The sequence below is a fragment of the Branchiostoma lanceolatum genome, chromosome 4, assembly GCF_035083965.1.
Source record: "Branchiostoma lanceolatum isolate klBraLanc5 chromosome 4, klBraLanc5.hap2, whole genome shotgun sequence".
NCBI lineage: Eukaryota > Metazoa > Chordata > Leptocardii > Amphioxiformes > Branchiostomatidae > Branchiostoma > Branchiostoma lanceolatum.
The window spans coordinates 22,854,233-22,870,937 of record NC_089725.1 but is presented as its reverse complement, the minus strand read 5'-3'; the positions used below and the strand labels follow the sequence as shown (position 1 = coordinate 22,870,937).

The 16,705-nt window shown below is 41.7% G+C and overlaps 1 protein-coding gene across 1 annotated transcript in view; it reads left to right on the top strand.

The window, feature by feature from the left end:
* The window catches only part of LOC136433420 (uncharacterized), a 68,381-nt gene that overhangs the window by 47,607 nt on the left and 4,069 nt on the right, over positions 1-16,705 (top strand). The window contains exons 49-67 of the mRNA XM_066425616.1: positions 775-936; positions 1,103-1,270; positions 2,502-2,660; positions 5,281-5,451; positions 5,760-5,927; positions 6,575-6,745; positions 7,833-7,994; positions 8,171-8,329; positions 9,131-9,290; positions 10,445-10,599; positions 11,034-11,180; positions 11,883-12,050; positions 12,758-12,922; positions 13,582-13,737; positions 13,927-14,082; positions 14,693-14,959; positions 15,182-15,343; positions 15,556-15,683; positions 16,184-16,270. Of these exons, the coding sequence (XP_066281713.1) occupies positions 775-936; positions 1,103-1,270; positions 2,502-2,660; positions 5,281-5,451; positions 5,760-5,927; positions 6,575-6,745; positions 7,833-7,994; positions 8,171-8,329; positions 9,131-9,290; positions 10,445-10,599; positions 11,034-11,180; positions 11,883-12,050; positions 12,758-12,922; positions 13,582-13,737; positions 13,927-14,082; positions 14,693-14,959; positions 15,182-15,343; positions 15,556-15,683; positions 16,184-16,270 (3,071 nt within the window). The remainder of the gene's footprint in view (positions 1-774; positions 937-1,102; positions 1,271-2,501; positions 2,661-5,280; positions 5,452-5,759; positions 5,928-6,574; positions 6,746-7,832; positions 7,995-8,170; positions 8,330-9,130; positions 9,291-10,444; positions 10,600-11,033; positions 11,181-11,882; positions 12,051-12,757; positions 12,923-13,581; positions 13,738-13,926; positions 14,083-14,692; positions 14,960-15,181; positions 15,344-15,555; positions 15,684-16,183; positions 16,271-16,705) is intronic.

The window sequence follows — 16,705 nt, the reverse complement described above, 5'->3', positions numbered from 1 at the left end:
TAAGTGCTGTCCTTCCCACCATTTGAGTTTAGTTTGTCTCTAGAACAATTGCCAGACTTTCTGCATGTGAAACTTTATGGTAGAAGATGACTATAGTCAATACATAGCTATGACTATTGGTCTAGTTATAGTCAGGTTGGACATGGCAAGGACTGCTGCCAGGGTTTTTTTATGGAAGAGGTGCTCTGTCCTAAAAATTGGACTTCAGTCTGGCCAAAGCCCCTAGGCCTATTTTACTAAAATCTATTTGTTACTTCCTTTATCTACTTAGAGCCTCTTCAGGCCCATCTTACGATGTTAGTGTTGACTCTTTTTAGTGCATTCAGTTTGACTAATTTCTAGAGTAGGCAGGCCTAGATCTTGTTAGCAGTATGTTCCAAGAACATTACCACCTTCACAAATGACTCCTGCAGCTTACATAATAGCATGTTGCTATTTAGTTTGTCACATTCAGTTTAGATAAAGAAACACATGCAAAATTTTTTTAACCACCAGCTTTCTGTAATACTTTTCTCCTTTACTTTGTTGGTTGCCTTACACTTCTGTATTGTTCTATTATGGATTATTGGTACAGTAGCTATGCCTACAATTGTTTCGAACCATGTGTAATACTATTAAGTAATCTTTGGTAGTTGTATTACAAAATTTAAATGTGACAGTAACGTTATATTTAAATTTGTAATATTGCTTTATGGTGAAAACAAAAATACCGTGCTCTTGATTTACCCTTGCAGCATGTACATTGTTTATCTCTATCTTTTTATTTCAATCCAGGGCTGTCAACACAACACATATGGTGTCCAGTGTGAGCTATGCATACCTGGCTTCTCTGGAGATGCACGACGTGGCACACCTAGTGACTGTGTACAGGACCAGACCCAGCGCTGTAACTGTCATGGACACTCCAACCTCTGTGATGACCTTGGCAGGTGCATGGTAAGGACCAAGCTTTGCATCTATGGAATTGAAGATTTCTGAATCCGAGTTTGAGCCTTGTCAGAGCCCGAACAGAATCTTAAGCCATTAACCTGGGGTCTAAGCTGTCAACAGTCTCAATGTCTAATTGTAAGTGCTTTGAACTGAATGTGCTTTTAATTTTCAGAACTGCCAGCACAACACAATTGGGTTTGAGTGCGAAGAGTGCCGTCCTGGTTTCTATGGTGATGCCAGGAGGGGCACGCCCAATGACTGCCAGCCCCGTCAAGTCCAACCTGTTCGGTGTGACTGCAATGGACATTCAGAAAAGTGTGATTCTTTTGGGAGATGTATCGTAAGTAGACATACATGATTCATGTAACGATTTAAACCGACACACTCGTTGAAACAAACAAATAAACAAAGTTAAACAAATAAACAAGACAACAACAGCAAAAGTAATCCTGGCAATCATAGAACCTGATATCCTTTTATGTAGGATTTCTTGAAATAGGAAAGTAGCTGTATTGAAGTTACAATTTGACATCTTGATTCCAATTAATTTTTTAGATATACATCACTTGACCTCTACTCAATGATAGGCATTTCCCCATGATGCAAATATTCTCCACAAGTCTAATTTTTAACAGTTATCTCTCTCTTCCCTCTTTATTAATCCCTCTTTACTTATGTCTTCTCAACCTCCCAAAAGAGCCCTTTCCCAAGCCCACTTGGAGGATCCCAATACTGCAGTTTAAAGTGCTTGAATGACTTTTTTTTCTCAACAATCAATCATTAATTGTGAACTTTGTTATTACACATTTCTCGAAAGCTATGATTTTGCAAAATCTATTTTTTTTTTAATCAAAAGAACATTGTGCCATGAGATAGCAATCTGTGTTTGACTTTCATGAATTTTGTTCACAATTGATGATTTTGACTGACTACTGTGCTACAGGCTCTGACTAAACTCTGGTTCACGTATGGTTTCATCCTCCTGTCAGCTTTTGCTAAATCTTAAGGTCATTTCCTGGTGGTAAATTACACAATTGTAATATAAGAAGAAGCTGGACTTTGTTATTGGTGAAACCTGTGGGGCAGCTGTATTATACATGTATATGACTAACCAAAATCAATGAGTTTTTCTACATCATAATGACAGCAGTAAAGTAATCTGTAGCCTCTGTTAAATCTGCACTAGGGTCACAGACAAACGTATGCTGAGCATTTGTCATTTCTGCAGCAAAACTTAATCATTCTGCAGATGTTGTATCCTTCCCTCCTCCCCATCCCAAACCATACTCACATCAACATCATGTACTCTGCATGATCAAATCTGTGAGTTCACATTACAGTAGTAATAATACTGTGCTTCATGGCGAGCTAACAAGACCTGATTCTTGGATGCTGGTATGGACAGACTGAAGACAGTTCTTTGAAAAGAATACGTCATTTAAAAAGAAATATCCCAAAGATGTCATTGGATATGACCGATTATATTGGGCAACCTTTGGTCTACAATTACTTAACTAACCATCTCCAAGAAACAGATTGCTGAACAACACAACACCATGCACTTATTCCAGAACTGCCAGCACAACACTATGGGCTTCCGCTGTGAACAGTGCCAGCCTGGGTTCCGTGGGAACCCAAACAGCAGGGCTGGATGCCTGGCCTCAGACCCACAGCCCAAGTGTGATTGCAATGGACACTCTGATCAGTGTGACGATGTGGGAAAATGTCTGGTGAGAAGCACAGAGCACTATCATTCTGTTATAGTTAGACATATCACTCGCACACACCTTTAATCTTCATAAGTTTCATAGTCTTTGTTTGTCAGTCACAGATACATTGTGCAAAACACTCCCAGTCATTTACATGACTAATTGACCTGCAGTGGGGTTAGATGCTGAATTTTATGTCTTAACACAGGATAAATGAAATCTTTATCTTTGTAATTCCTCACTTAAAGATATTCATACTTACGGTATTAGACATGTATTTACTTGTACTTGTGCTTTACATAGGAAATGTAATTGATATAGTGTTCCAGGTTAACATTTTACTTTCATATGTGGTGTTTTGCTTACAGAACTGCCAATAGTTCTATCTAAAAAGTGCACAATTATAAAACAGCATTGATTATACTACAATGGTACTAGGTTCATGCTCAGGAAAGTTATTCATCTCTTTGCCCCAATCGTGACTACAAGTGTAAGTGGCAGCTGCTGACATGTGTGACCATCAATTCAAATCATCAGCTGTGTTCCCTAGGTATTATCTGAAATGTACTGAATGTATCCCTAATTCTTCTTTCAGCATTTTAATTGCATTGTGATAATTATTACACCATATTACAATTTCCTGTGTAACATGCAGCAGACATCCACATGCTCAAAAGCCATTTGGTTTACAGGAAAAAAGGTCAACAGCTGTTTTCAACCCACCAGAAGAACTATTGATTCCAACAAGACTTGATTTTCCTGTTGTAACACACAATGTCATGTTCCTTTAGTATAAGAATGTGTCTTTTCAAAGAACTACAATGTAGTGACAATAGTCTGGCAAGAGGGAGTGAACGTGTGCCTTTGTCACAAGTACCACACTTTCTGCTTATGATGGTAATGTGGACCCTGTCACCAATTTTTTGCCAATCATATTGGTCATCAGTTTCAAAGTCAAAGGTGTTGGGCAGTCTTTTTCGTAGACACGTCATGATCAAGTGTTTATTTTATCATCAACTGGTGCTTATGGGTTTGATTATGACTGTTTCATCATCAATCTTTCTGTTTGTTGCATTGATTTCTAATGTCAATGCTGTCTGTCAAGATAATCATTTCTGAAAAAGAACTGATAGTATTACATTATGGTTCTGTGCTTGGTTGGATGCATATGTCACCTTTCAATAAAGGTAACCCTTAACTTCATCCTCACATAAATGAGCCTCTCCTGTTCATGTCACCCTTCCTCCTCTCAAGTTTGTGCCTGCATCTCAGTCTCCCTCTTCATGGTTGTGATTGTCTCTACAGCTCATCCTTCCACACCAGAACTACATCTGTTTTCCCGACCCTCTATTCCCTCAGGGCTATTACCTTACCTCTGCTTTTCTTTTTTCTAAGGTTGCGCCTGCATTATAGCCTCCTATCTTCTAATAGTTCTATGGTTTTTAAAGCATACCAGTCACGTCAAGGTCACCCCCTCTATCTCAGGCTGTTTCTAAATCCTGCAGCCCCTACCTTAGCACCCTGGTAATACCCCTGCTACCATGCCATCGTATCTGAACCCTGTGTTGCCAAGGTTTTGTTTACATTGTCTCTACCCTACCCCTATGGTTGCCTGCATCCCTGACACCCCACCCCCACCCCCGGGCATCATGAATTTATCCCTAAATCCGGTCTTTTGCTTCTGAAGGTCTTTACGGTGCACACCCCAGTTCTTCCGCGACCGGGGTCCACGGAAGTGCCCGACAAAAAAGTGACGAAAGGGTTTCGAGGGGCTGGGTTTGAGTTTAGATTTCTCATAATGTGCTTCGAACTGATATTAGATACTAGCATGGCTGAAAAGCGTATGAATTGGTGTGTTTTGGGTGAAAATTTCGTTTCGATCTGAGCCTTGCTTCCGGATATCCATCCGCGTTGATGGTAAAATGTCCCTTGGCCCGGGATTGACCTTTGTTGCGTTCTGTGGGTCATGCTGACATGCCTCGCGCCGTGGATGATTAAAGAAATCTAAGTACTAGAATTTTCTTTATAATTGGCTCGACTGTACGCTAGGTTTTGCTCTTTCTGACAACATCAGTCGTTTCTACCCAGAAATTTTTTTCTACGAGTTTTATCCTACACAAAAGTGCCAAAATTTGACGATCATTTTTGTCGTGAAAATTATGTTTTTGTCTCCTGATTTACCAAAATCAGAGAGGTAGAAGAAACAGAACTCAGCTGGTCCTGTAGCGGAAGGGATAGGCTTTCATCCCATACACAGTTGATTTACTTCGGAATACTTCCCTGGAAGAGACAGTACCTAGACTGGAGGGTGCGCAGCCTCCAATTGAAACCCCAAATAAACTGGGGTGTGCTCCCTTAATCACCTTCTTTGTTCATTACCATACATAACCTGGTAGCAACCATCTGCATTCAGCCCAAACTCACACAATTGGAAATCATCTTTGCGATGATAAATGTAACTCATCCTTTATTGCAGCAAGGGATTATAAGCATCAGCCTTTCTAAGCCATTTGGCTTTTGGCTGCTGATAAAGCACATGCCTGTTTGTTTTCAATGTTTCATGACCATGCTATAAATTTGGCAGCCATCTGATCATTGCATCCTGGTTTGTGCACCCCCACCCCTTGCATAACCCATGCAGAACTGCCAGCACAACACTTACGGAGACCAGTGTGAGTACTGCTCACAGGGCTATGAAGGAGATGCACGGGCAGGCACTGCAGATGCGTGTAGGCTCAGCAACGTTGTACAGCCTCGCCCATGCAACTGTTATGGTCATTCAGATCAGTGCGATGAGAATGGACGCTGCTTGGTATGATATGACCATTTCTTCAATACACAACTATTTGCATGTAACAATCGTCAATACAACAAGCATGTCATGATCTCCTTGCCAGTGTGAGAGAGGGTGCTTTTATTGAGTCTATGATTATGGCTCCCATTAAATATCATATTGTTGTGACAACAAGCTGAAGGATATCAGTTGATCAGCCAAACTGACTTTCCATAGTTAAGATGGCTTTGGTTGAGGAAGATTTGGTTGACTTGAATTTGTAAGGTACACCTCACATTTGTATTGATTCTCACTCATGCATTTCATTGCTCATTGCACCTCACCAGAACTGCCAGCACAACACAATAGGTGCATACTGCAGCCAGTGCGCCCCTGGATACGAGGGCAATGCTCGCCAGGGTAGGCCAGATGATTGCCAGCCTAAAGCGCCTGCGAAGCCAGCCTGTAATTGTAACGGACATTCCGACCAGTGTGACGAATCTGGCAGGTGCCTGGTAAGGGTTCAACCACCTGTCTACCAGTTCTTAATCACACAACCCGAGCAGATGCCATTGAAACTGAAACTAATGTTAACCCCCTCCCTTCAACTCAGATGAAAAACACCAGTATAAACCCTCCCTTGCACTCTTCCCTTTGTTCATATTAAGATTGAACTTCACCAGATGTCACAAAAAATGTTTTAAACCTTTCCCCTCCTAAACATTACAGACTAAAGAATGCCAGTAAGAAGCCTTCCCCTTCCCCTCCTTTGTACAAATGATATTATCAAATGTTACCATATTTCACTAAAGAGAAGAATACTTCCTTTTCCTTCTCACCCAAAAAATAATACTAATTTAAAGCCTTCCCTGTATCCATCCCCTTGATGATAAAGTTATCTTAATATTTCACCAGATGTCATTGAAAACAAGAATGGTTTCCTTTTCCCTTCTACCCAAATAATGAACACTGGTATAAAGCCACCCCTGCACCCCCCCTCTCTAATAATACAATGTAGAATCTCCTAAACTGTTTGCTGATGATAAAGCTTATAAATACAGATGTACTTTTAACCATGCTTCATTACAATGCTATAAATTTGGCAGCCATCTGATCATTGCATCCTGGTTTGTGCACCCCACCCCTTGCATAACCCATGCAGAACTGCCAGCACAACACTTACGGAGACCAGTGTGAGTACTGCGCACAGGGCTATGAAGGAGATGCACGGGCAGGCACTGCAGATGCATGCAGGCTCAGCAATGTTGTACAGCCTCGCCCATGCAACTGCAATGGTCATTCAGATCAGTGTGATGAGAATGGACGCTGCTTGGTACGACCATTTCTTCCCTACACAACTATGTATACAGTCTGCGTCATAATGTCCCTGTGACTAGATGACTATGCATGAGTCCATAATCTAGCAGACATTATACGTTGATGAAAGTTAGACATCCAGGTAGTAAGATACGCCAAAAATAATTACTCAATTATCAAGCAACTGGACATTATGTTTGGTTCCAAGTTGACATAAACATCCATATATAAATGGCAAATATCTCTCTGAAGAATGAAGTATTCTATCACCCTATAATCACTTGTGACAGCTGTGAGACATAATGGTTCCTACTAAAGATGGTAAAAGTTATCCATCTGCCCACCACGAACATTACGCAAAAAGACCATGATATGTTATGGACAACAAGTAGTTCCCTTACTGCCCTTAGATGTCAAACAATAACAACCTGCCTTGCATTCCTTCATCTGAAAATGATATCCCATCTTAAACCTGACATCTTTGTCCTTTCCCTATTTCCAACACCAACTGCACTGTTTTTTCATCATAAATCCATTTAGCCAATTGTACAATATGGCAGAACAAGGGTCAACAACATCCACAGAATATATGCTTACCCTTTTAGCACCCACACTTTAGTGCTGTCCTAACTTTACAATGTTTCTGATTCAGCGTAAGTTGTTTTTAAGCAAGTGAGGCAAGGATGTAACTCTACTGTTCCTGTAGGTTGTGGTTTGTTGAAGATAAAGGTATCAACAACATCACAACTGTGCTTCTGGTCTGTCCATCATGGAGACAGTGCAGAACTGAAACTCATAAAGCAAATAGCAAAATGGCCAGACTTTTTGAAAATGAAAAAAGTGCAACTATCTACAGGTGTTATCTGTTGTAACCAAATCATCATACCACTCTACACTGCATATTCTAGATATCATCACACTGTATCTTGTTGGATGCAGGAGTAATTGTTTGGGGTAAGTCTATTGATATCACCTAAGCTGTCTGTTGGTTGCACAGCTTCCAGCAACTATTCACAATCAGGTTATAGAAATGTGTTCTTAATTACAGGTGTTATAAAGTCTGAAACCCAAGACATTCTCTGTTATTATATAACATCTCACAGAACTGTCAGCATAATACCATGGGCCAACAGTGTGAGCAGTGTTTGCCAGGCTTAGCAGGTGATCCCACCAGGGGAACTCCGAACGACTGCAGGCCTCCACGCAGACCTTCGTGCAGATGTAATGGCCACTCCAGCTTGTGTGACATCCAGGGCATCTGTGTGGTGAGCAGGGAGTCTGCTGCCTGCTTGTTGATTTTTTTAGTGGATATCGGATTTTTTTTCAGCCATGTGTTCTTTGTCTAAATCACTAAGCCACCATCATTTAAAAGTCTGTTACTTCCTTTTACTTAGTTGTTTTGTAATGGGTAGTAAAACACTGCCTCCTGCACTGCCTGTAGAATTGCCAGCATAACACGATGGGACGAAACTGTGAGCTGTGCCGCCCAGGGTTCACAGGCAACCCGTTAGTTGGAACACCTACGGACTGCCGGCCAGTGCAGCTGCCCTGCAACTGTCATGGCCACTCCAACCAGTGCAATGCCAGGGGAAGCTGCTTGGTGAGGACGCAGCTCAGAACAAAGTCCATCTTACAGACCAGCTGTCCTGCCATTTGTACTGTCATGTCCTGGTTACTTTGTCATATTGAGGCAGTCTTGGGGATTTTCAGATTTTCTTCTGAAGCCTTCTTTGCTTTGATTTTACATCGTTTTCTTTTTACTACCTTTGCTTTCAAAGGTCTTTGAACATGTCTGTATTGTTCTTCCAAGGATGTATGGTGTATTGTCGGTACTATACAAGCAACAAAACATTTTTGTGATGCTACTTTTACCACAAAGTCCGCTCAACTTGGGCACACTGCAGTTCTTTGCTGATGTCAATAAGGTTTCCACCTATGACAGTGCTCCTGTTGCTTGCTCCTTGTCAAGTGCACCCTGTATCTGCTTCTGCCACATTTTTTTCTGAGTTCTATTTCTGGGCCACATTTTTTTTGCTGTCCATGTACTGATTATGCTTTGACTGTTCCAGCATACATAATAGGAACCAAATATGATGCTGTCATTTTGCCAACACAACAAGTTGCTTACCCTGGTCATCAGTAGACCTTATAAGTATTGTGCATGTTGAGCTTTTTACAACTGTGTTTTGATAAGATCAAACAAATGCTTCAGAAGACTCTATCACCACAATTGTTCAAATGTCCTAGATTCCCTCTTTTAGTTTGCCACTGACCTTTCTTTATTTTTTCAATGCTTTTAGCTGAAACACATATATACATCATTGACCGCAGTATTCTCAACTCCCTTCGTAACTTACATAATAACCTGCTTGCTTGCTTGCTTCTTCCCCTCCATCTGCAGAACTGCCAGCACAATACTGTTGGCACACAGTGTGAGTTCTGCCAGCAAGGATATACTGGAGATGCTCGCAGGGGAACACCTAACGATTGTCAGCTACAGGCTCCACAGTGCAACTGCAACGGCCATTCCGATCAGTGTGATGGTCAGGGTAAATGTCTGATAAGTCAGGACATTTTGTGATAATGAGAGTGGTAGATATTTCATTGTTATGACATTCTCCAAAAGACAAGTTTCAAAGCACACGTATCATTGTTTGGTCCTGTTGGAAAGCATTGTGACAACCACCCACTTTTCAGCACCAAAGAGAGTACCACAATCGCCTGTACTGGCAGAGTCAGTTACTTCCCCAGCAAGTAACTATTGAGTTTTCCTTTCAGAACTGTCAACATAACACAGAAGGCTCCCAATGTGAGCATTGTAAGCCAGGGTATGTAGGAGACCCAAGGTATGGAACACCTGGTGACTGTCAGCCCATGGCAGTTCCCACAGGTTCATGTGTCTGTTTTGGGCACTCTGACCAATGTGATCCTACCACAGGGGTCTGTCTGGTAAGCTGTGGCTGCTAATATCAGTTACTTTGAGAAGAGATGCATGTTTCTGAGGGAAAGCAGGGTCCTGTGAAACACTGTGCACACATGCACCTGGCTCTGACACATGCTGGAAAATATCTGGTCCACCTGCTCCTCTGCAGCAAGCTGAAGGACACCTGTCAATCCATGCCAGTTCAATACTGAAGCACACCTTAAGGCTGCAAGCACACGCTGGCAGACCTGCATATGCCTGAAAAAAGCCTGATCCACCTACTGTACATCCTGTTTGCCCACACCTGGAGCATTTACCCAAAGCTAAAATTTGTATCAAATGGTATATTTTCTATAATTACCCTTACTGAGCATATCACACCAGCTTAGGCACACTGCAGCAGCTGATTGTACTACACCAAAAAGCTTGTCCTATCCGGCTCAGCACATGTAACTCCAACTGTTGGTTAAATCTATTCAATGATGAAGCCTGCACTGTATTTTAAGATATCAAGTTCCTTGCTATGACAATTACTTTAATCTTAGATTGATTACACATAATCACCGACATTCACCCAGACTTCGATCTGTCAATGTTGTTATATCTGGGTCCAGGCATTAGATACCCATTGTTTCAATTGACAAAATGGGTTGTTGGGAGTAGTCTAGCCAAACTATTGCACAATACATCACAAAGTCATCATATAGTTTTGTTTTAGACCCTTTGGAGATCACATAGATTTGTTACCGCTTGTTGTACTCACAAGCCTGTCCTGTTCTTCTGACGAATAGAACTGTCGGCACAACACTATGGGTGACAACTGTGAACAGTGTGTGCCTGGAACGGTTGGGGATGCTCGCCTGGGCACTCCATATGACTGTAGGAGGACCTTGGCCTGCCAATGCAACGGCCACTCTGATGACTGCGACCAATATGGAAGATGCTTGGTAAATTCAAGACAGCACAATCTTTGACATATTATACCTGCACTTTTGCCTCTTCTTAATGAGCAACCTCGTGCAGTAGGTAGTGAACACTCACCGTTGTCTTCATCATAGTCAGCAATGCGAAACTGCCAGGGCTTGACACAAAGATGCTTTCCCCCTAAACTCACACTGCAAACTACCATCAACTTCTTGCTTGTATGCACCTGCTGGTGTAGGTTAGAGTCACCCCACTCAGAGATTAGTACCTGCTAGTGCTGTCGCTTGTATGATCAGGCATGGATTAAGAAACATAAAGCTGCATTGTCTGTGCACTCACCAAAAGGATGTCCCGCTTTAGACTAGTTTGAGCACTGCATGTTTCTGGTCACCTGCTGTCCAGTGCATACATGTTGGAAAAGGACCGTATCATCCGGACATGTGGTTTCTCTCTGCAGAACTGCCAACATAACACCATGGGTGATCGCTGTGAGCAGTGTCAGCCAGGCTTTTTCGGTGATGCCCGACAAGGCACTAATAATGACTGTCGCATGTGCATCTGTTATGGGCATTCCAACCTGTGTGATCAGTATGGGAGGTGCCTGGTAAGAAAGTAAACATCTGTGTTTGTCTTGTGACCTTGTGGATAACAGTGACTTAAGTCACTCCCAAAAGGAGTGTGGCCCTCTGTTGTCTGTCTTGTTGTTATCTTGAGGTGAAATGTTGTCCATAACCATTGTCATTTGCTTGTCATGAGACAGTTGTGTATGCATCATGTGTTGGTCATGCCTAGTCAGGTGATGCATGTGTTGTTCAGGTTTATTTGATTTGCAGTGTAGTTCTTGAGGTTTAACTTCTAGAAATGATTCAAAATGAGCAATTAGCATGGACCACAGTATGATATTCTAGACTTTTATAGCTGACGAACTGTTGAAGTGATCCACTGATCTTTTTGTATATGAGTGTAGTCCTGTTTTAGGGCCCACGTCTGTTGAGTTCTTGGAAGAGTTTTGTCTTGTTGTAGGGCCCATGTCTCTGTTGAAGTTCAGTTTGTTAAAAATGTCTGTATATCTGGTCCCATGTCAACTTTTCTTTGTTCTCCTAGCACAGAGATCCTGGTACATTTGCAGTACCTTTGCACTCCTCTTGTCTGTTGTGATTCAGTTTATACATATAGTAGCTTTATAATCAAATTTTAACCTTTGCAATCTGCCAATTCTTAAGAATCTTGGAAGATGATCTGTTTTTACAATAGATAGATAGATGATTGTTTTTCAATGAAGCATAAAAAGATATTTCCATATTAGAACTGCCAACACAACACATATGGCGCACAGTGCGAGAACTGCAAGCCTGGTTATATAGGTGATGCCAAGGGGGGTACACGCAAGGACTGTCGACCTGTCAGCCCTACACGGCCGCAGTGCCAGTGTTACAACCATGCTGACAGGTGTGATGAGAAGGGTTTCTGTCTGGTAAGATTTTCTCAACACTCATGTAACTTCTGGCCTCTTTTTTTTTACTTTTCATGACCGATGTAGTGTTAGGTGGTTTTATAGATTACTTGTAGCTGAAAGGCTGTCCAAATGTAGTACCATATCCATTATGTGATAGTGGTTGTATAAAATTCCATGTTTCTTCATGTACAAATTTTCACATGCATGATATTTTATACATATGTTGCACATCAAAGTTTGCTACATGCTAATGATATCTGCCATTGTTTTACTACTGATCTAGTTTGTTTTATCATCTATACATTGAGTCAAGTAATCAACAGATATTCAAGTTTTAAATTGAATGAAAATGACACTGTTCACAAGTTATTCTAAAGAAATGTGGTACTATATTTGATCCGTGCATAACAACATTCTTTAACTCAAACCCTTTGATTCATTCTTTCCTAAGACTGACAAGGCTGCAGTTTGTTCTCTTGCAGGTCTCTGTACATTTGTGCCACATCTTTGTTGACCAATCCATTCACAAATTGGACTGGGAACTTGACTGTTTTGTTTCAAGTTCCCAGCTAGAAACACTACTCCCATGAAAGCAATTGATGTCGTTAAGAACGGAAGACAGGAGCATTCTACAGATATCTACTGATATCATCATTGATGATCATGAAGCTCATAGTGTTTTTTAGTGAATGACTCTTATGTCTTGTTGGCCCTGCCATTGCCAGAACTGTGAGCACAACACGGAAGGCCCCCAGTGTGAGAGATGCCAGGCTGGGTTTGTTGGGGATGCCACTAGTGGAGGAAAGGATGCCTGCAAGCCCATATCCCAGCCCAAACCCTGCATCTGTAATGGGCATTCAACAACTTGCGACAAGGATGGAAACTGCTTGGTTAGAACTTAGAAGACAGCAGCATGATTTTATACTGACCTTATTCTTTTATTTCACTCTAATCTACTGATCACTAGACAATGTCCTCAGACACATCATCATCTCATACACAGCACTTAGAAATGGGCAAGGAAAGATTGTTGATTGGGCAGTTGCAAGAAATGACATGCACATTGGAAGCCAGTTGGCTGAAGAAAAATTGTGAAGCTAACAAAAAGTTTTACCAACATTTGCAACTCCCTCATGAATTTTCCTTGTCTGTCCCTATGCACTTTTTCTGTATCATTGGGCACACAATATCATTCAAACCATGGGCACCCATCTCTATAGCACACGTTCCATTCTTTTCACTTAAATTTTCCTTTCACATGTAGCACCTTCTCTAACTTCCTGACGATGGGATAACTGGAGGCACAAAGACCTGTCATTGCCATTAATATGACTTTGTTCTGTCCACTTCACCTAGCAGCAGGTGGGAAACCAGCTGAACTTTATCACCCATGAGAAAATTGCACTCAGTCTCATCATTCAATCAACACTTCTGTCAAGTCTGTAGATTTCAAGACTGTATCCTGTGACCATCCAATCATCTCTTACATCATGAATGATGAAGTTAATTTGACTGAATTTTCATCTGAGTGTACCTTTATCTTGTACAGAACTGCCAACACAACACAGAAGGGAGGAACTGTGAGCGCTGTAGACCTGGCTTCTCTGGTAATGCTAAGCTGGCCACAGCAGATGCCTGCAAGCCTAGGGTGCCATGCGAATGTAATGGCCACTCCACTGAGTGCGATAGTGAAAGCAAGTGTTTGGTAAGGAGGACGGTAATTTTCTTAAGCCAACACCTATGTACTGATGGGTTATTATTGGAGCCATACACTTAGCAACCTACGTGCACCTGGTTTTAGCACTGTATTGCTGATAGTTGCTTTGCTACTTTTAGACAACCAACAAATATGACTACATTTAAACCCTGCTAACGACCAACATTCCCTGCACAGAACTGCAAACATAACACGGAGGGGGACAAGTGTCAGAAGTGCAAGCCGGGTTACCGAGGAGACGCCACCAAGGGAACCTTTTTAGACTGCAAACCTATCCCAGCATGCTTCTGCAATGGCCACTCTGACCTCTGTGACAATTCTGGCAAATGTCTGGTGAGAAGATAACAACTAACGAGATCAACAGCTAACACCAGCTGGTGTGGTCTGGTAGCTTTGATAGAAGTCTGTCTAGTCTGATTTTGTGAAGCTTGGATTTATTGAAATAGTGGATAGATACACGCATGGATTGTGCAACAGGGTCCAACTGATGAAGGACTCAACACTAAATGAGAGTGAAGTAAAAGCACAGTATCTCTGCACCCTCCACTGACGTTCATCTACCACGGATGGGCACCTGTGACAGCAGATCAGCACATTTTGCACTTTCTAGGATGCTCTCTTTTCTACTCTAACATTGTAACACTGCATTGCCTCTTGCCATTCTCTGGCTAAAGCTACATCTTGATAAGTAGGCTTGTAATGCATGCTATCACAAGAAGCCTTAAAACGCATGTGACATTCTTTTCTATGCAAGAATTACAAGTAGTTTCCACAGAAGCACCATTTAACTACAATCTACCATCATGTAATGTCAGTCACAATGCTCAAAAGTTATAATGCTGTTAAGCGTTTAACCACTTACCTAATTCAGCTGCTGACTTTGAATATTAAATTCTAGAGTTTAAAATGCTTTTCTGCCATGCTATTCCACTGTGCTCTCCAGGACTGCAAGCATTTTACAGAGGGCCCTAACTGCGAACGGTGCGCCCCTGGCTACAGGGGAGATGCTAAGAAGGGAACACCAAATGACTGCAAACCTAAGGTTACGGAGACGAAACAGCCGACTGCTAAACCAGAGGTTAAGCCCACTGACAAACCAGTGGTTAAACCTACTGATAAGCCAGAGGTTAAGCCTACTGACAAACCTGGGACAAAACCATGTGAATGTAACGGCCATTCCTCGACCTGTGACAGCAAAGGGCAGTGTCTGGTAGGTCGTCAATAAAGTGACATTGTGACATTACAGGAAACTTTTATCTTCAACTGCAAATGGCTTGGAATTATCATTCTGTCTTTGTATGCAAACATGTGAAGGTATCCCTATTAAGGTGCCTCCACATTTCTCAACAATATCGACTGAACAGGATTTGGTTGTAAAGTTAACTTTGTAAAGCAGAGCAGTACAGTACATTTCCTTTCTCTCCCTTACCAGAACTGTAATCATAACACTGAAGGCCCCAACTGTGAGGTGTGCCGACCTGGCTACACTGGTGATGCCACCAAGGGAACAGCCCAGGACTGTAAGCGCCACGAGCCTGCTGCTTGCCCCATGTGTAACGGCCACTCTTCAACATGCCCCAATGGCAGATGTCAGGTGATGACTCATTCATACCTATACTGATTATAATGACAAGGGTATGACAATGTGCTTGCCAACTTTATGGTCTACTGAAGTCTACCATGAGTACTAGTTATTCTTAGCAGTACAGACATTTTAGAGCAACACGCCAATGATGCTTAAGTCTGTAATGGATATAATTTCAATAGTACAACTGGAAGTAACATCTGTACTCCTATCTTCCCCAGAACTGTCTGCACAACACTGTCGGCCAGTTCTGTGAGCAGTGTTCTCCTGGTTTCTATGGAGACGCCACATCCGGTACCTACAGGGACTGCAAGCGATGCCCATGCCCACTGGCCATCCCATCCAATCAGTAAGCTTTGTCATTATGTGGTATGAAATAGTGGTGATATCAAATAGTGGATACTACTATTTTAGTGGACACTACTACAGCAACTACTGATATCTGTGGAATTGTAGTTATTATGCATGTATTGACAAGAGATTAAGTTACTCCTGGAAAAGAACTAGTACAGAGATCTTTAAGACAAGAGCATGATGAAAATAGCAACACGTGTTTCAGAAACTCCAGTGTCAAATTTCCTGTTTTTGCATCTGATTCAGCCAATGTAAGTCTTAAAACTTGCATTAGAATTATGATAGTCTATCAGCCTTTGTGTTGCTAATGCAAACTAATGCACGCGAAAAATAAGTTGAAAGTGCCATGATGTGGTAACATTGTATGGCACTTAACAAAAGCAGCAATTTCACTTGTGGTAACACGCTTTTCAACAGATTCTGTGACACTGACCCCCCTCACCAGAGTCTGGGATACCAAAGGCTCACTAACTAAAAGCATTTTGTTGTTGCCAGGTTCTCCCCCACATGTGTGCTGGACGTAGATGGCAAACCCACCTGCACAGCTTGTCCAGCAGGCTACATGGGCAGGGACTGCGGAACGTAAGTACACTCTAGTTTCCACAATTAAAATCAGGTTTATTTTGCCTCCATTGCTGGAATTGGGTGTTAAAGTGAGAAGTAAGGTAACCAACCAATTGTCAGGGTTCATTTGTCTATCCCCAGCCCATGCAGTGATTTTATTTAGCCAAGTTGTGGATAAAACTGCTGTAAAGCTCACTGCTTCCTTATAAATAAAACAATGATAAGAGAAACTGCAGACAGTCATGGTCACCTTATACAAATTGGGTTCAATTATACTACCATCCAGAAGAGATGACATTTATGACATTATTGAGGGCTTGTTCTTTGATAATTAACTGTTAGAGTTGGTATACCAGGATAGCAACAAATATTGGTCAGTGAAAGATTTGTAAATCTTGTTGATATATCCAGGACATACCATTTTGTGAAATCATTTGGTAAATCTGTGGATTT